This window comes from Trichomycterus rosablanca, chromosome 5 (genome assembly GCF_030014385.1).
Source record: "Trichomycterus rosablanca isolate fTriRos1 chromosome 5, fTriRos1.hap1, whole genome shotgun sequence".
Lineage (NCBI taxonomy): Eukaryota > Metazoa > Chordata > Actinopteri > Siluriformes > Trichomycteridae > Trichomycterus > Trichomycterus rosablanca.
This window is the reverse complement of record NC_085992.1, coordinates 35,234,889-35,262,674: the sequence shown is the minus strand read 5'-3', so window position 1 is coordinate 35,262,674 and position 27,786 is coordinate 35,234,889. Positions and strand designations below refer to the sequence as shown.

The window sequence follows — 27,786 nt, the reverse complement described above, 5'->3', positions numbered from 1 at the left end:
AGTACATATTCTGAGATCTGACATGACTGTTTCTGCTCTGTATGCAAACACTATCCTTGCATCTGCTCTAAACCTAGATTTTTCATATAGTGTATTGTCACCTATACAATTCCTGCATTTATTTTTGGTAACTGAATGACTGATTGTGTAAACCCCCATCAGCACTAGCAGGTAAATGAGTTGTGTGGTGTACACTGCATCCATTTTTGATATTTGTGTAGTAGTGTGCACCAGACATAAGCGTGATCGTGAACTCTGGTCAAATTTTAGGCGATTTCCGTTTTACGCTAGACAGCTTAGATTCGAAGGAAGTGCAGAGCGCATTTAATCATCAGTTAGTGTTTGATAAGAATGTCATTTAAGCAATTAGATCTCCGTGGCTGTTATTTCTTCAAAGTGGATGTTTTTGTGGTGCATGTCGAACTCCTCTATATCCCTGTTCTCAAGCTCTAGACTTAGTTCCCTCATCACACGTTCCAGCTCCCGGTTGCGCCGGTACATCTGGATGTAGTTCTGCTGTAGCTGTTTCTGGTAGCGAATCACCTTGTCCTTTTCCTCCTGCCAGACTCGCCGTTCCCCCTCAAAAGATTCCAGCTGTTCCTCACCACGCCTCCTTTCCATGACCAGCTCGGTGCGCCGTTGCTCCACCTGCATACGCAGACTGTGCAGCTTGTCCGTGCTCTGCTGCCGCTGGGCCTTGTTCTCATCACTTTCATACGCTAAAGATGGTTCTACCCTTTCGCGGAAAGCAGGATTATGAACTTGATTTGCACCACCTCCGATGCGACCCTGAGGCAGAGGCAGGCTCATGCACTGGCTCCTACTGGAAGGCAATGCCAGCGTGACTCTGAGCCGGCTTGACTCTTCCTCTAGGCGGCCCAGCTTCTCCCGCAGCAGTTCGGCCTCGCTCTTGCGCCTCTGTAGCTCGTTCTCGCAAACCTCAAGTTCAAGCATGCGAGTGCGTGCTGCCGCCTGGGCTTCTTGGGAGCACGTCTGGCTGGCCTGCAGCTCAGAGTGAGCCTCTCGCAGCTGGACTTTCAGCGCCACAATCTCAGCTGATTTCTGACTCAGGTCGGCTTTCACATCCTTTAACTGCTGCTTTAGCAGAGAGATCTCACCCGACTTCTGACACACCTGCAGCGAAGAAACACAAAAATGTGAAAAATGTTTTGGCTTTCTGTCTCATGCAGCCTTTATAAAAAATGCCACAAAGATCCACTTACACATGATATGACATGTCTTTTATCTACTTGATTGCTGTGATTTGCAGCTGACTGGAACACGGGTACTAAGTCCTATAATTATTTTATTCTTTCACTATCTGTTTTACCAACATTTTTTTTATTCAGGGTCATGGTGGGTATGATTCACTGGTTGCTGGTTACAGTTTAACTAACAGCAAGCAATAAAAAAAGCAAATATGAAGGTTCTTTAAAAAAGTTTCCACACTTTTTAAAACTCTATTTATTAAGAGTTTTAAAACAGTTTTCCCAGCGTAGTACTAACTTTTTAATTCCATCAGCAAAAAACGTTTTTTGGTTGAGCGCGTAGCTACTAATGCACCGCTGCTTTCACATCATCATCACATGAAAATCGTCTTCCCCTTAAAGTTTCTTTAAGCAGTTCAAAAAGGTGGAAATCAGATGGCGCTAAATCAGGACTATAAGCTCCCTCTCAGTCTCTCAGACACAACCAGTTACTTCTCCTCCCGCCCTCACCGTTTCCAACCAAAATATAAAAGTGCAGAAACTTTTTGAAGATCCCTCATACCATGACAGTACAGCGTACTTTACTGGCTAGTATCTACAGAGCATATAGTAAAACAATTTGATCACAAATTAGATTTCTTTTCACCCAGTTTTTCCCACAAATTAGATGTGTTCCTGCTTAAAGTACAAATCCCAGAGGATCATCTATAAATTTCATCCCTGCATAGTCCATCACTGTCTGTGCAGTCAACATGACAAGACAACTGTGTTTGCACATCCACATACAGTAAACATACAGTTCTGCTCAATGCTCAATTCCTATTGGTAATCACCCCATCACTTTGCTCCTAATAGGCATTGCTCAATGTTTTGTGTCACCGACTCCGCCCTATTTGTGTCTCTAATGTTCACTCTGCCACCTGACTCTGGAAATTACCAGCTCTAATTGAAAATGAATTATAGCTTGTCGCTTATTTATTTATTTATTTTATTAGGATTTTAATGTCATGTTTTACACGGTTTGGATACATTCATGACAGGACATGTAATCACTCAGTGCACAAGAATCATCAGTTCAAGTCTTTAATGTCAAACACAGTCATGAACAATTTTGTATCTCCAATTAACCTGACTGCATGTCTTTGGACTGTGGGAGGAAACCGGAGCTCCCGGAGGAAACCCACACAGACACTGGGAGAACATGCAAACTCCACACAGAAAGGACCCAAACCGCTCCACCTGGGAACCGAACCCAGGAACCTCTTGCTTAGAGGCGACAGTGCCCACTGAGCCACCTTGCCACCCCCAGCCTGTCACTTTGTCGCGTTGCATCACTGCTGGTAAATGTAGGTAGGGTTAAGCTAACTTTGATTTTTCTCAAAACAGATTTACTAGGCTCACCTCCCACTTTGTCTCCTCCAGACGAGGGCCCAGCTGGTTTTGCTGCTTCTCGATGGAGGTACACCTTTTCTCCAGCGTCTCCCGCTCCTGTAGCAGTTGAGAGAAGTCCTCCTGCAGCTTTTTCTTTTCCTGTTGCAGCTGGAAGATTTGCAGCTGCAGCACCTGCTGTGTTCGTTGTGCTTTTTGCTGCGCCTGCTTCATCTTGGCTGCACAGCCCTGCCTGAGGTCCTCCATCTCCTGCTCACAGTGCTTTTGCTTCTCCTCATACACCTAATAGGCAGAGACCATAAGAACCATAGGGCCATAATCACAATATGCATTGGGAGGGGAGATGTCCACCACATATACTCAGATATGCTCAAATTGTCCCCCGAATAAACAACCCCGGTAGATTTGGTCCCTTCAATGTTCAAATTATTATAACTTGATTAAGAAACTACTTCAATATTCATCTAGAAATGGTTGCAGTCAAGAAACTACATTTAGCCACTTCTGGATTTTGATGTTAATGCTCACCTGGCAGATGGCCGCCTCATTTTCATCCAGGTTTTCTCTTAGTTGCTGCAGCTCCAGGTCTCTCTCCCTTAGCTTTTCCTCCAGCTCTCGGATAATGGTTTCATACCCCTCCGGAGGTGCAGGGGAGCGCCCACATGATCCACTGTCTGACTGTGGCTGTCCACGCCCGCTCAGCGAGCCTGTGCTCTTACTGGACGAGGAGCGTCCGCTGTCTGAGTTAGAATGTCCATGGCCTCCTGTGGGTCTTGAGGACTCACTTGTGGACAGTCCTTCACTCTGTGCCAGGCTATAGGCCGTGTTGCTGCTGCTGTATGTGGGCAGGCTGGACAGTGAGTTGTGGCCAGAGTCCGAAGTGCTGCATGAATGGCTGCTGCGAGCATTACGACCACTGTTATATGAACTGTGTTTCTCGTTGTTTACCAGTCCTCCTCCTCCTGGCAGTAAAATGTTAAGGCTGCCTTGGCTCTCAGAGAAACTGCCGCCTGTCTGCGGGGAGTGGTACTGCACTGAGTTGCGGTTTTTGGGCACTACAGGCTTGAAGGCCGTGGGTCGTATCACAACTTTCTCCATGTTCTGTAATTTAAAAAAGTAAGTTAGCATGTGTAACCATAACAATTCAGATTAGCTTTAGTTACATAATAACTAGTTAAATAAGCAAGAAATAATGTATAATTGCATTTCTATATTATTTATTGACAAATGTTCATCTACAGGGCAGTTGTAGCCTGGTGGTTAAGGTACTGGACTAGTAATCGAAAGGTCACTGGTTCAAACCCCAATACTGCCAGGTTGCCACTGGTGGGCCCTTAAGCAAGGTCCTTAACTCTCAATTGCTTAGATAATATACTGTCACAGTTCTGTAAGTCGCTTTGGATAAAAGCGTTGGCTAAATGGCGAAATTTGTAAATGTAAATACATTTAGCCTATACTTCACCCCTACCCTGACTGACAGACTTATAAAGATGCTTCTTTTCACCTGTAAGAGACGGACTCACACAGGGATCAGAATGGCGTACAGAGATTAACACAACGATCTCCATTATTCCGCATGTCTGTGCAGGCGATGTCAACCAGCCAGCAGAGACCGCAATTGCAGTAGCAATGCGAAACCCTTGCATGCATAAAAGAGCTCAAGTCTTTTCCAGGATTAAGCATCTCTATAATTCTTTTTCTAATGTCCTCCAAAATTTGCTTTGATCAGTGAATTGTTCATTTAAATCGATTTCTCTTGACTAAAGCAGACTCAAACTTTGTGAATTATTAGCTTGGAGGAGGGGAATCCAATCTGTGCCCAATCCTATTATAGACACTGTTGTGTGTACAAATCTCATGAGATCAGCAGCGAAATATTTAAACCACTCTGTCTGGCACAAAGAACGATGCAGTAGTCAAAGTCAGTTCTCAGTTCTTTTTTTTTCCTTCATGCTGATGTTTGATGTGGATTAACTGACCTGTATAAGGTAACTGCTTTGCTCTTACATAACTGACTGATGAATTATTTACCTGAATGTGGTGTACACATCTTTCAAACAAAGTGGCCAGGGAGTGTACATTTTATACATACATTTATTTTTAGCTTTAGTTTCATTAAGATGGAAGAATATATTTATGTATATATATATACAGGGGTTGGACAAAATAACTGAAACACCTGTCATTTTAGTGTGGGAGGTTTCATGGCTAAATTGGACCAGTCTGGTGGCCAATCTTCATTAATTGCACATTGCACCAGTAAGAGCAGAGTGTGAAGGTTCAATTAGCAGGGTAAGAGCACAGTTTTGCTCAAAATATTGCAATGCACACAACATTATGGGTGACATACCAGAGTTCAAAAGAGGACAAATTGTTGGTGCACGTCTTGCTGGCGCATCTGTGACCAAGACAGCAAGTCTTTGTGATGTATCAAGAGCCACGGTATCCAGGGTAATGTCAGCATACCACCAAGAAGGACAAACCACATCCAACAGGATTAACTGTGGACGCAAGAGGAAGCTGTCTGAAAGGGATGTTCGGGTGCTAACCCGGATTGTATCCAAAAAACATAAAACCACGGCTGCCCAAATCACGGCAGAATTAAATGTGCACCTCAACTCTCCTGTTTCCACCAGAACTGTCCGTCGGGAGCTCCACAGGGTCAATATACACGGCCGGGCTGCTATAGCCAAACCTTTGGTCACTCGTGCCAATGCCAAACGTCGGTTTCAATGGTGCAAGGAGCGCAAATCTTGGGCTGTGGACAATGTGAAACATGTATTGTTCTCTGATGAGTCCACCTTTACTGTTTTCCCCACATCCGGGAGAGTTACGGTGTGGAGAAGCCCCAAAGAAGCGTACCACCCAGACTGTTGCATGCCCAGAGTGAAGCATGGGGGTGGATCAGTGATGGTTTGGGCTGCCATATCATGGCATTGCCTTGGCCCAATACTTGTGCTAGATGGGCGCGTCACTGCCAAGGACTACCGAACCATTCTGGAGGACCATGTGCATCCAATGGCGGTGCCGTGTATCAAGATGACAATGCACCAATACACACAGCAAGACTGGTGAAAGATTGGTTTGATGAACATGAAAGTGAAGTTGAACATCTCCCATGGCCTGCACAGTCACCAGATCTAAATATTATTGAGCCACTTTGGGGTGTTTTGGAGAAGCGAGTCAGGAAACAGTTTCCTCCACCAGCATCACGTAGTGACCTGGCCACTATCCTGCAAGAAGAATGGCTTAAAATCCCTCTGACCACTGTGCAGGACTTGTATATGTCATTTCCAAGACGAATTGATGCTGTATTGGCCGCAAAAGGAGGCCCTACACCATACTAATAAATTATTGTGGTCTAAAACCAGGTGTTTCAGTTATTTTGTCCAACCCCTGTATATATATATATTTAAAAAAAAAATTTTTTTCTGTTTAAAAATATTCTTTAATTTTTAGTATGCAATATTTTCTGCATTTCTCACAATCTTCCTCCCAATAACCTGATTGCCCTACGCTTCCTCTCTACTCTTGATTGAGGAGCGTGAGACTGACACACGCCCCCTCCGACTTGTGTGTAGTAACCAACTGCATCATTTCACCTGCACGAGGCGAGTTCATATGCCAATCAGCTTTGTGTATGGAGAGCCACACCCTAATCAACACATTATTCCTCGACTATGTGCAGACATCATTAATCAGCCAGCCGAGGTCCCGGCTCCGGGTCCCACCCTGTATGCACAACAGGCAATCGTTGTTGATGTAGCCGCCCAGCTGAGCTGAAACGATGAGTTTGAAATGTCAGCTCTGGTGTGCTAATGTGTTTTACCGCTGAGCGGCCCATACAATTTAATTATATTTCCTCTTTTTGTACTTCAGTTTTTTAGTAACTAGTTTACCAATCAATGTCACAATACACCCAAGTCTGTACTGGAAACACTAGATATTTACACGGCAGAAATACACCTTGAAAAGGGGACTAGTTTATTTTCGATTGAGTAGTTTTAGTTTTCATGATTTAAAACTGAGTCAGTTGCTTTGTTTTGTCTCCTGTTTTTCATCCAGTTCTTTCAGGCTTTGTTTATCAGAGTATAAGCGAATTAGTTTAATGAAATACGTTGGCGCTGCTGAACCAAATATAGTAAATAAATGCCACAGCAGGGTATTTGTATTCAGGATAAACAAATGTGCTAAAAATTGACTACAAAAGCATTAATATTTCACTTTAATATAGATGATGATTTAAGAAAGGAAAACCATGTGGCGAACGTGGTTTCTGAGAACGGGTATAACTCACTTTTTCCAGCTTGCCTGAGACCGGAATCAGTTTTGGTGGAGGGCCCCCAATGTTGCCATTGTTCACAGTTCCTCGGTTCCTTTGCAGTTCCTCTGCATCAGTACATGGACTGCACACTGCCACATGGTTATCGTTCCAATCACCTACCACCTCGCCACTCACAAACCCGTAGTTTCCATTCCCAAAGGTTACAGGGTTAGCAGACTTGTTCTTGGTAGGCAGAGGAGGTGGGTTGATGATGAGCTCCTCCTGAGAGCTAGCACTGCGCAGAGTACCCTCCTGACTCCGAAAGCAGCTGGTGGCAGGCAAAGGTTTGCGAAGCTTGGCACTGAAGTTGCTGACAGCACGGCAGTGGCGCTCCTGGTATGTACGCCCAGAGATCATGCTGCTGACTGAACCCATGGTACCTGCAGGTGGTAAATGTGATACAGGGCAGCGCCGTTGAATATTGTCACTGGACTCATCAGTGGGCATGGGAAAAGCTTGAACCATAGCCATGGTGACCATACGGCCAATACACACAGTCTGCAGAAACAAAAAGAGAAAAGAGAGAGAGACTATAAGTACCATTATAAGAACAAAGTATTATCTGATTACAGATCAACTGTTTATATTTAAACCAAACTTAAGCTAGCATTTGTGTGGAGTAAATTTTAGGAGTTTAAAACCATTTAAAACATTGTTTATTTTTTCACCTCATTAAAACTGATCACTAAATTTAAAAAAAAGCAGCAATTATTAATAAAGGAAACATAAAAGGTGGAAGTCATTTTAAGGACTTTGTGTTTCTTACTGAATATACTGTATATATACAGTGGTACCTTGTAACTCAACATCCCCTAAACTCAAAATCTTTGAAACTCAACACCCTTCATCAAGAAATTTATACCCTTAAACTCAACGTGTGTGCAACTGCTGCTTTGTTCAGTGCTCGGCTTGAGTGGTGCGGTAAAATGTCATCAAAGTGCGAATATGAGACGCATCTGCATTTGTGTGGAATAACAGTCTAAAAGCTCCACATGTAACTGTGTTTATCTGGATTTTCCCACTGTTTCACTTTTAAACTTGTGTTACAGCTCGAGGTTCTGAGAAATTGTGAGAATCAGCTTTTCAGAGAGTCTAAAACGTTTATCGTTCAAAAAAAGCTTAATGTGACTTAATGTATTAAAAGAACGACATCGAAACACTAAAACTCTCTTAATTATAACTGCTCATAAGTTCTATACACAGGGAAACAATAAAGAAGTAAATGTAAAGCGCAGGTTTTATTGTATTTTTTATTGATTTTTAACTGTTTTTTTAATTGTATTTCAGTGTTTTGTTTGTGGCAACAGTTTGGGGAAGGTCTTTTCAGTATGACTTTGTGTTGTGTGGTGTAAGCATATGTATTCTGAGCGAGCATTAGAAAGTCAGGATGATCCATGACACTATTAGAATACTACTTCATGCTGCAGGTATCCCAACATAACATCTCAAGAGGGAATACATCAAAATGACAGAAAAGCTGCATATGTTTATAAAGTTATTGACACCGGCAGAAGGTTGTGTCAGCCGTTTGGCTATAAAACAGTACATAGAGATTTAGCTAATCATGCAGCATTTATATTTAGCTGCTGTGACGTGTAAAAATGAAACTAACGCACGCATACACTCACATACTACACTGTGACACATAATTACTCACATATATTTATATATACACACTCATACGAACATACACACACACTCAAACATACATGCACATATACTCACTCACACATGCACATGCACACACATACACAACTACTTAGTGACTGTACTACTAGCATACTTTGCACAATATTGTATTTTTGCACCTTACTCTTTAATATCTGCTGCTTTAAAAACACTACGCTGCTAACCGTATATCAGAATATGTGTTTTTTACCTAACCTACTGTTTACTAACCTACTGTTTACTGGCCAACACTTGTCTCTAGTCTTGTCTCCCTAATTTACTTCTTTTTTTAGCTTGAAAATGTCTTTTTGTATTTATTGTACTGTTGTTTATCTTTACTGTGTATATTGTATTGTCTTGCACGTTTTGTTCTATGTTGCACCCTGGTCCTGGAGGAAAGTTTTTCAGTTTCAAAATGTACTTTTATATAGCTGAAATGACAATAAAGCCTCGCTTGAATTACTCTTGAAATGCAATCCACTTAGTACACTTTAAAACACAATTATCCAGAGAAAGATGGAGGACTTGTCATGTATCATGAGAACAGGCAGCACCAATCTGAGACATACCATTCATTTAACAATGCAGGAAGGAAGTCATCAGTTGTAAGCAAATTGTTATTAAGTCTTTAAAGATTATATTTACACTAGGTCTTTTAATATGCCTCAAATATAAAACCAAGAGTTAAAAACAAAACCTGAAGATAATGGAATAAAAAAATGCAAGCAGCATAGTTATGTCATTCGTACAGCATACATACAAATTACGTGTATGTAGCTTTATACTCTTTCAGAGACAAGCCCTGACAAGTTTGCACTCAAGATCTGTTTGAGATTTCAGTACAGATTGTAAATGTGCCATCCAGCCAGAGACTAGACACAGCTGAAAACAACTGATAAAAGATCAAAATATTAATATGTCTAAGCAGTAAGCATTTTATACTCATTTTTGGATACTGCATGCATTGATGCATTGCGTAGATGTGCAGTCATTTAAATAGACACCTGCTCTCTTGTCCAAATTTATCATATTTCCTACACAGATCCTTCTGTAACATTTATTACCACCGACTACCTACCTACCTACCTACCTACTTTACATTATAAATCCCCCACACACAATGAATTCAGATTCCTTCATGTTTATTACGGGACTGTGTACACATTCCAATTAAACAGGTGCCACATCAGTTGCCTATCCAGCTCTGTGGTGTTAAATTTACAGATCTAGATATGAGAGGGCAATGCGTGAGGGCAACTGCAGGTCCTGACCTTGAGGTCAATCATTCAGCCCTTTACAATTAGACTATCACTCTGTAATGGGGATTTTTTTTAGCTTTGTGTTTAAGGATGCAAGTGATTTTGCTCTGAGGAAATAATCTAAATATAGATTATGTAAATAATCCAAAATAAGGGTCATGCAACAACAGGATCTCTGTAGTGTAGTAATTAACCAAATTATTATAAAATGAGCGGATTAGCAATACAGAACTAAAAGATTTATTGTACATCTATTTAAAACAACACATGGAAAATTAGATGAATGGTAGGATATATTATTTGTACATTTATGTAAAACTGTAAATTTAAAATAAGGATAAGGGTGATTAAATGAGGTGATTAGATCAGGGTAAGGTCTAAGGCCATTGGTTATGAGTAAGCCTACAGGATTTGCTTAAGCTCATCTCTTAGACTTCACATTTTTGGTTGTAAAAGCACAGGCAATAGTATTCCGAGGTCTCTGTGCTCAGCCTCTGCTTAGTTATCATTCACACGTGTGTGAGAGACTGCGATTCAGCAGCAATAAGTCAGTATTTATTTAATGCTAAATGTTAGGTTAAAAATAATTTCAAATCATTTCCAACATCAGAATTCTAAGCCAAGATACAGATCTCTGTATCTTGATACAAGTGGTACAGGGAGTTCAGAACACGGTGCTGATTTGTGCCGCAAGTGTTACATTAAATTATGCATCGTGTTTACAGATGTACCCACTCTCAGAAGTGCACACTGCAGTTGCAACCCAAACAAAAAAACCTCTGTGCTTGTATCATTTAAATTTTACATGATTGATTTGTTACACATTAAAATTATAAATTATTAATTTAAACTATTTAATTTATACAGAATTAAGCTGTTGTTTATTAGCATGGAGTCTGACTACATATCAAACTTATGTGAATCTGTGATAAAGTATTTCTCTAAAAAATGTGAATACTCCACTTTTTGCTCAAGTCTAACGGTAAATCTCATTTCATAACTTAATAACTTGATAACTACACTGATGCTATCAGAAAAAGCTTTAAGAAGCCCCCGTCTTGTAATAATAAACAGTTCAGGATTTATGCTACTGTTCAACATTTTTAATAAATAAAGCATGAATCTTGTTGACATGAAATTTGGTAATGTTTTGATTGGATATCATTTATAATAAGTTTGTGACAAAATGTGCATCCCTAAAATAAACTGTACACTAGAACTGATCGTGATGGTCAAGATATACACTGATCAGCCATAACATTAAAACCACCTCCTTGGTACACACATCATCCATTTTATCAGCTCCACTTACCATATAGAAGCACTTTGTAGTTCTACAAACTGACTATAGTCCATCTGACTATAGTATATATTACTGACTGTAGTCCATCTGTTACTCTACATACTTTTTTATCCTGCTTTCACCCTGTTCTTCAATGGTCGGGACCCCCAAAGAACAACCACAGAGTAGGTATTATTTAGTTGGTGGATCATTCTCAGCACTGCAGTGACACTGACATGGTGGTGGTGTGTTAGTGTGTGTTGTGCTGGTATGAGTGGATCAGACAAAGCAGCGCTTTTTAAATACCGTGTCCACTCACTGTCCACTCTATTAGACACTCCTACCTAGTTGGTCCACCTTGTAGAAGAAGATATACTTTATTTGTCATATATACATATACAGTTGTACAGTACAATGAAATTCTTTCTTCGCATATCCCAGCTTGTTTGGAAGCTGGGGTCAGAGCGCAGGGTCAGCCATCGTACGGCGCCACTGGAGCAGACAGGGTTAAGGGCCTTGCTCAAGGACCCAACAGTGGCTGCATAGCAGAGCCTGGATTTGAACCGCCAATCTTCTGCCTGATAGCCCAAAGCTCTACTCACTAGGCTACCACTGTCCCTAGTAAAGTAAAAGAAGTAAAGTAAGAGACGAACGCTCATCTATTGCTGCTGTTTGAGCTGGTCATCTTCTAGACCTTCATCAGTGGTCACAGGACGCTGCCCATGGGGCACTGCTGGCTGGATATATTTCTGGTTGGTGGACTATTCTCAGTCCAGCAGTGACAGTGAGGTGTTTAAAAACTCCATCAGCGCTGCTGTGTCTTATCCACTCATACCAGCACAACACACACTAACAACTAGTAACTAGTAGGGCTGTCGCGCTAACCGCAATTTTGAAATATCGCGGTATAGACCAGCCAACCGCAGGGCATGCCAAGCAACCGCATCACCGCGATATTCTTTCTTACTTCTCTTTTTTTTTTTTTTTTTTTTTTTTTTTTTTTTTTTTGCAGGGTCCATTTTGTTTTATACGCTTACATTCGGACATAATAAATGTTAAATAAATTCATAATGAAAATGAGCTAAGAGCGTCATTTTCCCGCAACCTGTTCTCATGCGTTGCTGCTGAGTGTCAGGCTTTGTGTTTTAAAATGTAAACAATGGCAACAGGAATTATAGGCAAGTTTATTAATGATTAAATTGAGTTCACACTCAATAAATACTTGTAATTTAGACTATATTTAAACAGCCATGGCGTACTAAAAAACGTAATGACGGTTAATATGGCATTGCAGCCTGCAAATATTCTCTTGTTCGCTTGCTGGAATGATTTTAATGTATTTTTTCGTTGAATAAAAATTTATTGAAATGAATAATAACTTAAAATGTAGTATATATTATGTTAATTATACCTACTAAATAGATAGTTAATAGTGGCGCGATAACCGGGCTAGATTTGCTCTGCTCTGTGTATTACTGCAACATCGGTAATGTCGGGAACATCGCTACCCCACTCAGATCCTCTCTGGAACCACATCAGGTGAACTTGTTAGTTCTTCTAGCGCGCATGATAACGCAGCTTTAAGGTCTTACAGACTTTATTCTTTATTCTATTTTTTTTTTTACCATATTTTGATTAGATGTGCGTTTTTAGCCTAAACACTTTTTTTCGTTTCACAGTGTATGTCTAGCCTAGGCTAGAAGCTAAATTTAAACCTTTTTTTAATAGAGAAAAGACGTGCATCCCTGCTCTGTTCTGTATTTAACAATAAACACGCATTTCATTGGTCTTAAAGCTGTCTCATCTTTGTCATTATAAAGCAATAATATACCGAATCATAGCCTAACAATAAAGCTTGTTTATATAGCTCTAAAATCCAGATCAATTAAGTAATTTAAAAAAAAAAAAAAAAAAAAAGGCGATATTACCGCATACCGCGATATTGAGACGGGCTGAATATCGCAAGGGGAAATTCTTTCACCACGACAGCCCTAGTAACTAGTAAACTTAAACTTAACATAAGCAGACAGGATATTAAATAACAAAACCAAAAATTGAATTGTAAGGTTATTAGATTTAACTCACAGTTACAATCACTCACAATTAAAGCAAAACAAGGATTAAGCCATTTGAAATATACACATCTTGAAGGTTGACTGCAGTTACGAGCTGGTGGTAGACGGGTAAAAATCTTTGAACTTTGACTCACTTACTGACCTCTGACCCTCTGCTTAAATATTGCAGACCACACCATCATGGATCACTTCACTCTCTTTATACTCAACCACCTTTCAAAACCTACGCTCCAAGGCCACAGTGTTTCAATCCACTCACAAGTGCCCATGGAGCTGACACAATAGATCCACCCTCCCTGACCACATATCTCTGTCTCAGGCTAATCTTGTTATCAGCAAAACAACGTTTTCCCATCATGTTCTTACAAGCCGTGTCTTAAATCAGTTCATCCTGTAAAGGCTAGAAGATTAATATGCAATTAGGTATGTTTGCATATGGGATGTTTATGTACAGAAATCTTTAAAAAGCATTTGATTTGTAGAATATACTTAAATATAATGGGTGTGTACTGGTGTGTGGGCTGGTACAGGGGTCACAGTTCATTGGGAAATGCAAAGACAAGCAAATACAGACTGTGTGTGGCAGACATTTTGCATAAATGTACAAGTATAACTCTGGCCTTAGTCCACCCTGCCCCCTATCCACTTTCATACCCCTCTACCCAAACACACTCACTGGGTTTGGCATAATAAGATTAGAGAACCCCTAGGAACTGAAGACTAACTCTCACCCTGACTCAAAACCAGTGCACTCTCCATGGGCTATCCTTAGTGTTTCCCTGCAGGCTCCTGGATTCCATCTGGCATCCAACCACCCCACTCTGACCTCATTTGGGAGAAAGAATCGAGCTAAAGCAAGTGCTCTATTATGATAAAGAAAACTAAACTCAGTTTGCGCACAACCCTATTTATCATTAGTAAAATGTAAGATTTGCACTGCAGTGTCATTTTTCTCCGAAAGCTTGTGTGGCAAGCTAAATTGGGAAATTCAGTCTGCTCCATCTTCTTATGTTACAATAGTGAGTGAATGCTGAGAGCAGCAACTGAAGGAGTTTCTAATCAAATTCACAGCGATAACCAGGGCAAGCCTTGGAATTATTTCCATGATAAGTCTTAATAACATCACTTCAGCCGGAAGGGATTAGTAGTGAGGCGTGAATCACCCAGAATCCACTTAGCTTCTCACTGGAACTGATGCCAATGCTAAGCTTAGAACCCGGCACAACTTCAGACCCAGGTGCAGAAATTCCCACAGCCCTAATCCCATTTGGGCAGAGACACTTCTGCTGGGTTGGCACGTTTGATGTGTAATTAGATCATACTCAAAGCTTCTTCCCATGGTAACACAGGCAGTGACAGTGTGCTATCCCACACATAGCAGTGTTTGCTCTCTAAACAGACACCTCAAGACCTTGATTCATCACAATGGTGCTTTCATTGCTTTGATGACTCATCATCAAAGGCTGGGGAGTTTTATTTGTTTCCAGTCTCTACAGGAGAACATTGGAAAAGAACATTTTGAATACCATAAGTATTATGTAAGCAACTCAAACATACCAGAGGAAAGTGATGCTGTTAAGGTTGACTGTCAGCGTTAACACACATTTATTATTAGCACTGGGTAGAATTTTGTTCAACCTGTGTAATACTTAAGTTAAAGGATATGCATATACCCAATAGTAACCATAGTATACACAACAGGAATTTTACAGGTTTCTAAATAAATTCTTTTGGTAAAAGGATAAACAATACTGTTACATAATCTTATTATTATGAGGACAACATATGCCTATAAATAGCTACAAAGAAGCTACACTTGAAAGGGCTTCAAAACTAATCACATTGTGATTGTGAGAATGCAGAATCAATTGTATACAATAAACTATACACTGTCAAGCTTAGAATTAGCCAATGAGCCAATATTAACTACATTTTTTATTGTGGTGTTTTAAATTAAGAACGTTGCAGTGTTCTTAGTGGTACTTAAAACCACATTTATTTGATTTTGAGATTTATACATTGAAATACATTTACACATGATTCTCTGGACTAGCATACAAGTGGAATCACCTCCCCCTGTCCATTCATACATCTGAGTTTCTCACCACCTCCAAAAGACGATTAAAGACCCACCTCTTTACTAAACACTTAAGTTAAGAACTAACATGCACTTATCTTCTATACTATCTGTCAAAAATACTACTACTACTATTAGAGTGAGGAAAAGTTAAGTGTGAAAACACTTCTGTAAGTCGCTCTGTATAAGAGCGTCTGCTAAATGCCGAAAAAGTCCAATTCTTTTAACCAAATTCTTTAATAATTAGTTTAGCCTTCTGATGTTTTATATGCTCAAACCATTTACCGTTTGCTTCCACACCTGGCTGTGTTTTCCTGCAAGCCACACATCCTTATATCGTTTCTCCTACTTCTATTTTTTGTCTAGAGAATTTCCCACCAAACACGCATTATTTTTGCTTTCTACAAAAACAACTTGGTTGTTCTCTCATCTTAATTCTCCTCTCATACTCCCCACTGTTAGGCAAAGCAGGTGTATGGTGTAAATCTGTAAGAGGAAGCGATATGAATCTGTGTCCTGTCCTATTTGTACAACAGTAACCCCAACCCCACCCCACGACCAGCAAGCTCCTACTGGACATGCAGCACTGACCCTCTCCTGCCAGCTGCATGCCTTCCTGCCAGCTGCATGCCTATTGTCCCTCACTACACGATAGAAGCACTATCTAGGGACATCCTTGGATTTTTACACAAACATAATGAGCAATTCTCTCTAATAATATCTGAACAGGCTGCACAAAGATAAGCTTCACGCTTGCCAAACTGTTTCGAACGTTTATTTGGTAAGAAAATGTCATTACGTTTTGTAAATTGTGCATTTTTATAGTTACTGTTTTACTTGTCAATAATTTTTTTTTTTTTTTTAGTTCTAAAAGGACTACACATCCCAGGGGTGAGCTTCACAGTCTTTATTTCACCGCTGACCCTGCCAGTTCCCCCCTTTTGCTTTATCGGATCTCCGTTTTGCTACCTTGGATTCACTCCTGGAATCAGTTCAGCCATCCAACTCCCTCTACTACTGTTTTTTCTCTTGTTAGGGTTGAGGAAGAAGCATCAGACTATTATCGGGTCTCAGTGGTGGTGAACCGAGTAGCTAGTGCACTGGTCCTGGTCACAGTTACATTTACATTTGCAGCATTTAGCAGATGCTTTTATGACTGAATACATTTCAAGCAATTGAGGGTAAAGGGCCTTGCTCAATTGAAACTTAGAATGGTGGAGCTTGAACCTGAAACCTTCTGACTACTAGTCCAGTACCTTAACAGCTAAGTGCCCACTGGTCACAGTTCCACCTTGTGCTTTTGCTCCATAGCTTGTTTGTTTTTGGTTTGATTCATTAAGTGAGCCGATTCCTTACTCACTCATTGCTGTTTTGGAATCTTTGAGCTTTTGTGTAGCTCACACTTTACAGCACTCATCCCTTAATGCTCACATGCCTTAATGTCTCTTATTGAATCTTGTCCAGGGTGATTATTTAATTTTGTATCATTTTTTCACATCTTTTAGTGTGATAGCTCCATCAATACACTACAAATTTGATTCTGATTCTGTTCAGCCACTGTACCAATTCAGTGGTGCAATTCACTGTAGTCAATTCAGCAGTAAGTGTTCTGCCTCACCACTGCATGTTTTATTTTTATTACTTTATTATTTTCAACCAAATTAACACTGCATCTTAAAAAAACATGTTCTCATATGTGACACTTTTCTCAAAGTATTATATAATGTGTTAACTTTCAAATACTTCTCAGTGCATTAAAACACCACCAGTTCTTCCAACAAAAGGAAACTGACACACTCCTGGAAAATCTCCAGAGTTCCCTGGTAACATACTAAACCAAACATAACAATTGAAAGTTGTACCTTAGAATAATGAAAAAAGCAACAGCATGTGTTAATACGTTTTCCAGTTCCAAATCAATCCTTAGGGCTTCATTAATTCATTCTCAATAACCACTAGCCTGATCAGGGCCACAGTGGGTCCAATGCTACTTGAAAATACCAGGGCAACACACATTTACCCATGCCCTCACAACAAGTCACACCCAGGAGAAAACCTTTATGGACACTAAGACACATGCCAAACTTTCATACAGACGACATTCAGAGATTATTTCCTAACAAACCAGAAAATAATGAAATGATGGTGAAATACTGGATTTTCTCAACAATGAAATCTAAAGGGCAAAACTCTGAGTCTGTTCTCTCACATTAAAGCACATTTAAACTCATCAGAATTCACTGAAACCTCAGATCTCATGAGCTCTAGACAAAACAGTCTAAAAGAAGACTGCTATTCCTGTACTTTGATGAAACTCTGGATCAAATTAAAAGACTGTCTGTAGAACCAAGTTGCTTGGTTAACTGTGTTTTCTCAACATTACCTCACTGTTGCTTTGGTGACCTTTTAGCTTTTGGCAGTATGGGGGGTTTTCCATGGCACTTGATAACTACATATGTGTAACCGGGGGGGTAAAAAACACAAAAGACAGAGAGTAAGAGACAATCATAGTAAAAGACAGAGGATCTAGTAAGTCACACACACACACAAACACACACACACACACAGAGGATAGTGTAAGTATGACACTGACTTTCCCACACACGAGGTTCAAGTGCTGGTTTTAGTGCTGGTGCCCAAGCTGGAACTATTCTGGTGAATTGTGTGATGTTGAAGTGTGTAATGCTTTGCGATGGATGTATTTCTTGCCCTGCCCTCAGTGATTCCGGCTTAGTGGAAAGAATTTGACACACAAACAAATGTCTAAATTAATTCTAGTCTCAACAGACAGAAATCAACAGAAATCTCTACAGAAATGATTGTGTTAATATATTAGAGCATATTAATATGCTCTAAGATCTCAATGTACTTTTCTGCATTAATGCTGCCATCACAGAAGTGTAGATGACCTTTGCCAAGGGTGCTGACACAGCCCCATACCATGACAGACCCTGGCTTTTGGACTTGTTGCTGATAACAGTCTGGATGGTCCTTTTCATCTTTGGTCTGGAGCACACAGTGTCCATTTTTTCCAAAAAATACCTGGAATGGGCAAGCCATAGCCTAGTGGGTAAGGTACTGGACTAGTAACCAGAAGGTCGCTGGTTCAAGCACCACCACTGCCAGGTTGCTGCTGCTGGGCCCTTGAGCAAGGCCCTTAACCGTCAATTGCTCAGACTGTAACTGTAATGTAAGTCGCTTTGGATAAAGGCGTCTGCTAAATGCCGAAAATGTAAATGTAAATGTAATACACAATTCCACTGTGTGATGTTCCAGCCTAAATGCCTCCGAGCCTAGAGAAGTTGACGCTGCTTCTGGACATGGTAACATAAGACTTCTTTTTTGCACAGTAAAGTTTTAAGTGGCATTTGTGCATGTAACTCTGTATTGTAGTGCTTGACAAAGGTTTGCCAGAGTAATCCCTCACCCATGTGGTTATATCAGCTATTGTTGAGTGGCGGTTCTTGATGCAGTGCTGTCTGAGGAATCGAAGATCACGGCCGTTCAGCTTAAGCTTGCACCCTTGGCCTATGCACTGAAATTCTGCACGATTCCTTGAATCGTTTAACAATATTATGCACTGTAGAGGGAGCAATATGCAAATCCCTTCCAATATTTCTTTGAGGTACATTGTTTTTAAACATTACAATCATTTTCTCACACATTTGTTGACAAACTGGAGATCCTCTGATCATCTTTGTTCATCCTTTCCTGGATGCTGCTTTTGTACCAAACCATGATTACAATCACCTGTTGACATCACCTGTTTGGAATCACATCATTATTTAGTTTTTTCACCTCATTACTAGCCCTAAATTGCCCCCGCCCCAACTTTTTTTGGAATGTGTTGCAGGCCTGAAATGCAGGAATGGAGGTATATTAACACGAAATGAAACGTAAAATAATGTTGAGCAGACAAAACATGAAATATCTTGGGTTCAAACTGTCTGCAATCAAATAAAAGTCAAAGTCAATGTAAGGAGCACTGCATTTTTATTTATATTGACTGCATCTTGAAAATAATAATCTATTTAAACTCCACATGCTGGAACTGACAGCTTAAGACACAGTAATAAACCACAGCTGAATGCACTAAAGAACTGGTGAGTAAAAGTACACTTCGTACTCACAAATATTAAATATTCATATGTTAGTTTATTTATTCTGAGTTCACGATGATCCTTATCTTTAGTGTGGTGGTGCTGCGTCTGAAGCTTATTTGCTAGAATCAAGATGCAATATATTGAATTATTTAAGTAAATGGAACATTTTAAAAGCAGAATAAATCAAAAATAACAATATTCTGATAATATTTTACACACTGTAAATGTAAAACTTCAGTGTATTTGATTTATAATCTTTGATAGTAATAGTTAATAGTATGGAATCAAACACCTAAAACTCAATAGTTAGAAGTAGTGTCCATGCACTGTTGTCCATACTGTGTGGTTGTTTATTTATACAGTCAGAATAAAAAAGCTAGCATCAATAAAAACATCTCACACTGTCTTATCCCACATCTACTGAATAAATAATTCAGCTCAGTTCATGAAAAAAAGTTCACTGGCTCTCTAATTACATTAGAGTTAATGGAAAGAGGGTTAGAATGTTTAAGAGGGACACTGCCACTGGAATGAAAGAAAACAAGTAGGACAACTATGGACAAGAGAAGAAAGGTTACAGGATGACAGGGGTAAGCAGCCTTTTTAGCATCTGAAAGCATTTGCCAAGAGGAGAATGCTAGAGTGGCTACAAAACTGTCCTACAAACACTCTGGATGTTTGCTGCAGGTCAAACACAACCTTTTTTGAGTAGGTTCAAGATTAGGATGTGATTGTGGATTCAAACAATTGCTAGGAAAATCGTAATATCCTTTAAATGATTTCTCACTCATCTATAAACCCTAGCACCTTAGCAAGCACAATGGTCCTGCTTATAACACAAGTTGTAAAACCGAGACCGACATGATAAAATAGATCTCCGGATGTATTACTGCTAACTCTGCAGTTCTGCTAGTGTGTGGAAGCAGCAGAAAATTATACAATGTTAAAACAAGCCTATGGGAGTCAGAGGGCCAAACTTAAAGCCAAAAGAAGCCAACTGACTCGTCGGAATGCCACAGTACAAATTTCCGACCCTAATAATTATTTATCCAAAGCCAGCAGTCAGACAGGCCGACCCTGGGAATTAGACGAGCTAGAGGAGAACTGTGGTCACGCCACTGTGGTAATACTTGCCTGAGTGCTGAGTGGTCATTCTGTGGAGATGCCAGTGATGGGAGTATAATGAGGCAAAGGAATGCTCTCTTTCAACACAGGGCTTTCAAAATAATTTGGATGGGTCAGTGCGCAGCATTTATGACTGTAATAGATATCAGCCACAATAAGAAAAGCAACAGGCCGTTTAAATCTGACTATTATTACCAGAGATAAGCATAATGGTGGACAAAAGAATGTTAATGTTATTAGAGGACAATCACAAACGTAAGCCGTAACAATAGCAGCCTAGGAGAGCATGACTGGCCGTGATATGTGAATTTAAGACACAACATTCCTGTGTCTCCTGTCAATCAGACAGACAAATAATTAGGCTTCTGTAAGCTCATGAGACATACATTGTCAGTGCATAGATACACAGCTGGACTTTTACTCTAATTATTTAAAAAAACAGTTGAAATCTGGAGCACCAATTGGGTAATTTTGACTTAAAGGTGTGTGTAAAAACAAACTCAGTTTGAATGGTATGAGCCAATGTATGCCTACTGAAGACAAAGTTATAAGTTAGAATGGCTTTTAAAGTGGCTGTGTTTTAAATTGTAGAATATTAGTATTTCTAATTAGCACATTTGTAGCACATAGGATATGGTTTGGAACACAGCCTGCAGGAAATCATTTGTAAAAAAAAAATGTCCACATGACTCAACATCACCTGATACATTAGTTAAGTGTAAAGTCATGTCTCCCAGGTAAGAACAGTGCAGTAAAAATAAATATCACCATTTGTAAGATATAAACTGCACAGAGGGGGAAATGAATTATGGTGCATCTGATCTAAACTAAGACAAAAAGACTTGGCTTGTTTACTTAAGATGTGTGCACTGTGGATCAAAGTCTTGAATGGTGGTCAACTATTTTTGGCTTTCTTTATATGTCTCTGAGGAAGCAGGTGCTAGCCCTTAACCTCACAGGCTGGTAGCTGCTGTGTAATAGAAAAGCCTTCTTAAATGGAAGGGAAAAAAAAGATTTAAATTGCTTAATTTAACTACTGAACCTAAGCTAAGGGCTTGCCTCAACAGCATGAACTGTATTATAACTGAATCACAATTCATTTACACAGTCAGGTTTGGTGTGGGGCACATAAATAAATATAAGTCAAAAACGTACCACAGTAAAGAGGACCCAACGACACCACAGTTTAAATAACCAACACAACTTAAATCCATCTATTTTAGCCTGGATAAATAATTTAAAAATCGCAAATGCAGTGAAGTATGCAAAAGCCTCAGACAGTTGGAAAAACACTTGCAGTTTAAGAACACATAAATGAACCACAGCAAAAAAAAAGCCAAGAGAGGCTGTGGACGATGGCTGGGTCATCACTTAAGATTCCACGCGAGCTCAGACAGAGTAAATGTATAGCATGGAAAGTTCTGATTCTGCACATCTAGCTGAGTCAAGCACAGACCTAAGAGCTTCTTTCTGTCTTTATTCACACACACACACACACACACACACACACACACACAGGTAATGCTTTCTTCTGCATAGAAATAAAATTAAAAAATAATAATACAAGTAAGAAATGTAAAGAGACATAATGGTCAGAGAACAAGACGGGATGAGAATACAGGAAACCAGACAAAGCTACAATTAAATTGAATTGGAGCTCACAAAGTTACAGAAATGGTGCCGTCTATTCTTCACCACCAAAACAAAATATATGATGTACACTTCACCACCAAATCAAAATGTTCCATGTGAAGCACACAGTTTCCCACAAGCATTATTAACGTTTTCCTTTAAGTTTTATTCCCACACTTTAATTAAGTAGAAACAAAGTGTCCTAAATTTCCTAGCCTAGCTGACTTCAACATTCATTTACATTTAAGGGTATTTAGAAGATACATTTATCCGCGACTTAAGCGACTTACAATTACGACTGAATACAAGTCGAGCAATTAAGGGTTAAGCGCCTTGCTTAGGGGCGCAAAAGCAACAATTTGGTGGTGGTGGGGCTTGAACCAGCAATCTTCTAATTACTAGTCCAGTGCCTTACAACTGAGTTAACACTTCCCTGTGGTAAAGGTTGTGAATGTGGCCCTGTAATCCTTCAACAATCCTTCAACAAAACATTTTCTATCTTTACTCCAAACTAACATAATTGTAACTGCTTGTCGCAGGGCTTGTCTGTCCATAATATATCTGTAGGCTGCGTGTTTGCCAGAACAAGCCAAGCTGAAAGTCCTATTAAACACTGTCTATATTTCACCTGAGACTTTAGACATGATTACTCAGCAGGCAGTATTTTAACACTTTATAATAGATAAAAGCCGAATAATCGTTCCAGACACCAAAAGGTACAACAGTTACTGCCATGGTGAAGTTGTGCAGGAAACTAATAACAGATTCTCTGCTGAGGAAAATAGATTTTCCTACACCTAATACAAAACTAATCCAGTCCACATAGAGTTTAAGTCAATCTTTAAAGCCTTAGTATTTTCAATGCAGTTGTTTATCTGCTATATAATGATTGTTGTTTAAGATTCTAACATGTCCAACAGAAATAGTATTAAGACACATATGGAAATGCACATTTCTACAGTCTACTGTGGATACCAAACCAAAACCAAGTTTATACTGGAGGAACTACCTTATTTCAGCCACATATGATTACAATATACCACTTTTACCATATTAACAGTTCAGTTAAATCACATTTACCTTCCAGAGCAATCTCAACTCAAGCTGCTACACTGTCACAACCAAATCCAGCCTGAATACAGCTATTAGTGTAGATTGCTCCAATTTAGCTGGCAGATAATTGACAGCCAGACATTTTCACACAAATGCAACAGGCAGTAAACTCATAACACCATGCTACAATTAGCAAAGGACATGATACTGTTTATTTTAAGGTCACTATTAAGAAGTAGAAAAGGCATAGTCTTTAGATGCAAGAACCTGAAGTCTATAAAAATGACTAACAACAGATTAGGACAGGACTGAAAATCATCAAGATACTCTGCCAATCCAGCCGCTCAGGTGGCGCAGCGGTAAAAGTACGCTAGCGCACCAGAGTTGGGTTTCTAGATGCATCGTATCGAAACTCAGCTCTACCTTTCCGACTGGGTTGGGCGGCAGTATGAACAACATTTGGCTGTTGTTCACGGGCTTAGGGGTAGAGTCGGAGCATAGGTCCTCATAACTGGTACAACTGCGGCCCCTGCTGGTTGACTGACGGTGCCTGCACAGGGCTGAGGAATAACATTGAGGGGGGTGTGACCCTCCGTGCACAGTGTCTCTCGGTGTATGAACTCAGCTCATGCAGGTGAAAAATGCAGGCTGTACTGATTGCGTGCCGAAGGGGGCGCAAGTCAGTTGAGTGGCGTCCTCAGTCAGCGGCAAAGGGTTGAATCAGTATAGAGGACACAATCAGGGTAATTGGACATGACTAGAATAGGGATAAAAATTGGGGGGAAAAAAGTGGGAAAAAAAATAAAAAAAATAAAATAAATAAATAAATAAATAAATACTCTGCCAACACTTATCCCAAGACATCATGTAAAACTAATCATATTCAAGAAGTGAAATCTATTTTTCCCAACAAAAATGCCTCTCACTATGCTACATAAACTTCCATCCAAAACAGAGTTATTTAAAAGCACACTGCATAACCTCCTTACTGTGCTCAGACTTAAGATTGAAGTTTAGCAAAGCTGTAAAGCAAACCAAACTGAAAAAAAAACCAAAAGGCAAGAGGAGTGCATTAGTAATCTTTAGAAGACTTAGCACATCTATTATTTTCCATCTCAGTGACGCAGGCATCTTCTTCCGGAGAGCTCATCTGGTTATAGCAATCTTAGCAGGCTTCTGTAACAGTCTATGCTATTTTAGACTCAGACTGCATACAGGTCTACCATTAAGCTGAGTCAGACCACAAACTATAGATCTTCAACTTTTATGGAACACAGTGGTAAACTTTATACTGATAGATTTGTACTGTTTGGGTAAAAAAAAAAGACTTTCTCTAAATAATTCCTTGAAAACAGAAGTTAGGTATTGGTACATCATACACCATTACAAAGTGCAAAATCATCATCATCTTCCTTAATTCATTTGGCATTATGAAGTGCAAATGTATACACATTTCAAGAAAAGAAAAAGTTATTTGTAATACTAAATGTATATAGTCATGAATGAATGAATATACACCGATCAGGCATAACATTATGACCACCTCCTTGTTTCTACACTCACTGTCCATTTTATCAGCTCCACTTACCATATAGAAGCACTTTGTAGTTCTACAATTACTGACTGTAGTCCCTCTGTTTCTCTCCATACTTTTTAGCCTGCTTTCACCCTGTTCTTCAATGGTCAGGACCCCCACAGGACCACTACAGAGTAGGTATTATTTGGGTGGTGGATCATTCTCAGCACTGCAGTGACATTGACATGGTGGCAGTGTGTTAGTGTGTGTTGTGCTGGTATGAGTGCATCAGACACAGCAATGCTGATGGAGTTTTTAAACACCTCACTATCACTGCTAGACTGAGAATAGTCCACCAACCAAAAATATCCAGCCAACAGCACCCCGTGGGCAGCGTCCTGTGACCACTGATGAAGGTCTAGAAGATGACCAACTAAAACGGCAGCAATAGATAAGCAATCGTATCTGACTTTACATCTACAAGGTGAACCAACTAGGTAGGAGTGTCTAATAGAGTGGACAGTGAGTGGACATGGTATTTAAAAACTCCAGCAGTGCTGCTGTGTCTGATCCACTCATACCAGCACAACACACACTAACACACCACCACCATGTCAGAGTCACTGCAGCGCTGAGAATGATCCACCACCTAAATAATACCTGCTCTGTGGTGATCTTGTGCTAGCAGGCTAAAAATTTTTTTGAGAAATAGATAGACTACAGTCAGTAATTGTAGAACTATAAAGTGCTTCTATATGGTAAGTGGAGCTGATAAAATGGACAGTGTGTGTAGAAACCAGGAGGTGGTTTAAATGTTATGGCTGATCGGTGTAAGTCACCTTTGAACATCATACTACACATAATACACTTCAGAAAAATGCATAGATAACATCTGTTAAAGCAAGTATACATTTTTGCTCCCCTCTGTAGTAAGAATCATCCATTCAATCTGGATGTGGGAGCATATATGCTAAAGATTTCAAAAGTGCAGGCAAAAAAACAATCACAGAATTAAATAAGCAACTATGTAAAGCATTTTTAATTAAAAAAAATGTACAGCAGCTTAACATATTCATGGCAGGGCTAAATTCAAAAACCTTTATAAACAGCTGTTGCATAAAAAAATTAAGAAGGGAGAGCAGTGTGGCCTGATGAATCAAATGATGTTTTCAATCCCAGGTCTGCTGCTGTTAAGTGCTATGGATGATCCAGAAATGGGCAGACAATGTTTTTAAATTCCAGGGTAAATACCACCATTTATACAGCGGAATTTTTCCAGAATTGTTTGGTGAACACCAGAAAGTCATGCACTTTCCATTGCCGCCATAATTACCAATCTGAACAACACAGAACTTTTCCAACTCCCTGATCCATCAAAGAAATAAAAGTCATTTGTTGTAAAGAATACTCCAACATCCCACTTCAAACCAATCAGAGTGTCAATGACAGCATTCCAAGAAGAATAAAACTGTTCTAAAGTCCAGTACTCATTTTCCTTATACTAACATATATTGTTCTGGGTTGCCATATTTTGAAAAACAGTGTGTCAGTGACAGCATTCCAAAATGAATAAAACTGCTCTAAAGTCTAGTTATTTTTCCTTATATTAATATAATATATAGGGCAGTGATAGCTCAGTGGTTAAGGTACTGGAGTAGTAATCAGAAGGTTGCCGGTTCAAGCCCCACCACTGCCAAGTTGCCACTGTTGGGCCCCTGAGCAAGCCCTTAACCCTCATCTGCTCAAAACTGTGTTCAGTTATAACTGTTAGTCGTGTTGGATAAAAGCGTCTGCTAAATGCCGAAAATGTAAATGTAAATATATGGTTGTGGGTTGCCATTATTTTTAAAAACAGGTACACATGAGAATGTATGGCATAAAATGTTCGATGGAATTTTCTTGACTGTCTAAACAGATTTAAATAATACTAAGATATACTGCATACCATCAAATGCAATGCCGTTTTGTTAGTTTGTTAATTACGTACTTTAATAGAGTAGTTTTCTGCTTGCCAAACATTTAGGATCTGATTACCTCTTCTCATACACTTCTCATAAAACAGGTTGTCTGGCAAGTGACTGCTGACAGTGTAGTTATTTGATTATCTGATTCTTCCAGCTGTTATAGGCTAAATGTGTGTTTTAACGTGTGTGTTGAATCAAAATACCCCAACATCTGCCAGAATTACACAATACGTTCTATAGAATCACATTTACCTTCCCCAGCAATATAAGCCTATCACTCAACACTGCCACATATTCAGCCAGAGATCAACTAATATCACAAATGAGTAAGACTCATGATAGCTTCACCAAGAGACCAGACGCAAGAGTCACAATCCAACATTAGTCACTCATACACACAAACAACGTTCAGTCAGACAACAAACACATGAACCACAGAACACACATACACATACAGTGTTTATGTTTAACACCTCAAACACCTGGAGTTTAATTAAAAATTTTGTCCTTAATTATTGCTCACTTTGTCATCACAGCTGACCCCTAGCTAAATGGAAGATAAACAATCACACCTTAATAACTACTATTTGAATATCTTACATCGATATAAGTTGGACTGTACTTTTGTTTTACTGTAATAAACACCGGCTGGTAAACTCTGGTCTGCTAATGCTTTTCTGCATTTCTTTATTGTCTCATGTCTACCCCACCTCTGTAGATTCCGAAAGTTAATCATTTATGTGAATCACTTCAAAGCACTCAAGGCTTTGTGTCCAAAACATCAGTGGTAACCTGATCTGTGTGTATGAGTTTGAGTATGGTGGTATAGTATCTTGCACATACCCATAGTGTTCCTCATGGCAGCTCAGTTGTGTCTCTGTTGTTTGTGTTTGTCCTAAAAAAAAAAAAACTAACACCACAAACGCCTGGTCATTCTGCTCCTCCGTTATACAACCTGTCTTTTCCTCTCAGTCTCACAGAGTCACGCAGGATACTCTCAGACTCTCTCAAACACACACACACAGACACACACTATCCCAGCTCCTCCTTCTCCCCAAAAACTTTCCTCTGCTTGCCCACTGTGTTCACTGCAAACACCCATCCTACCCTT

The 27,786-nt window shown here is 39.7% G+C and overlaps 1 protein-coding gene across 1 annotated transcript; it reads right to left on the bottom strand.

Moving 5' to 3' along the window:
• Positions 1-27,611, bottom strand: lzts2a (leucine zipper, putative tumor suppressor 2a). Its single transcript, XM_062995108.1, has 5 exons — positions 27,519-27,611; positions 6,895-7,419; positions 3,126-3,698; positions 2,610-2,879; positions 1-1,134 (listed from the first exon to the last, which is right to left on the bottom strand). The coding sequence occupies exons 2-5, from the start codon at positions 7,399-7,401 to the stop codon at positions 367-369; spliced, it is 2,118 nt and encodes a 705-aa protein (XP_062851178.1). The 5' UTR covers positions 7,402-7,419; positions 27,519-27,611; the 3' UTR covers positions 1-366.
• Between the last annotated feature and the right edge of the window lie 175 nt (positions 27,612-27,786).

Bases quoted from the DNA above. Each gene is read 5' to 3' on its own strand.
- lzts2a (XM_062995108.1), bottom strand. From the start codon at position 7,401: ATGGTCACCATGGCTATGGTTCAAGCTTTTCCCATGCCCACTGATGAG. The intron at 3,699-6,894 runs GTGAGTTATACC...TTTAAATTACAG, and splicing joins TCTCAGGCAAGCTGGAAAAA to AACATGGAGAAAGTTGTGAT. The intron at 2,880-3,125 runs GTGAGCATTAAC...TCTGCCTATTAG, and splicing joins ATGAGGCGGCCATCTGCCAG to GTGTATGAGGAGAAGCAAAA.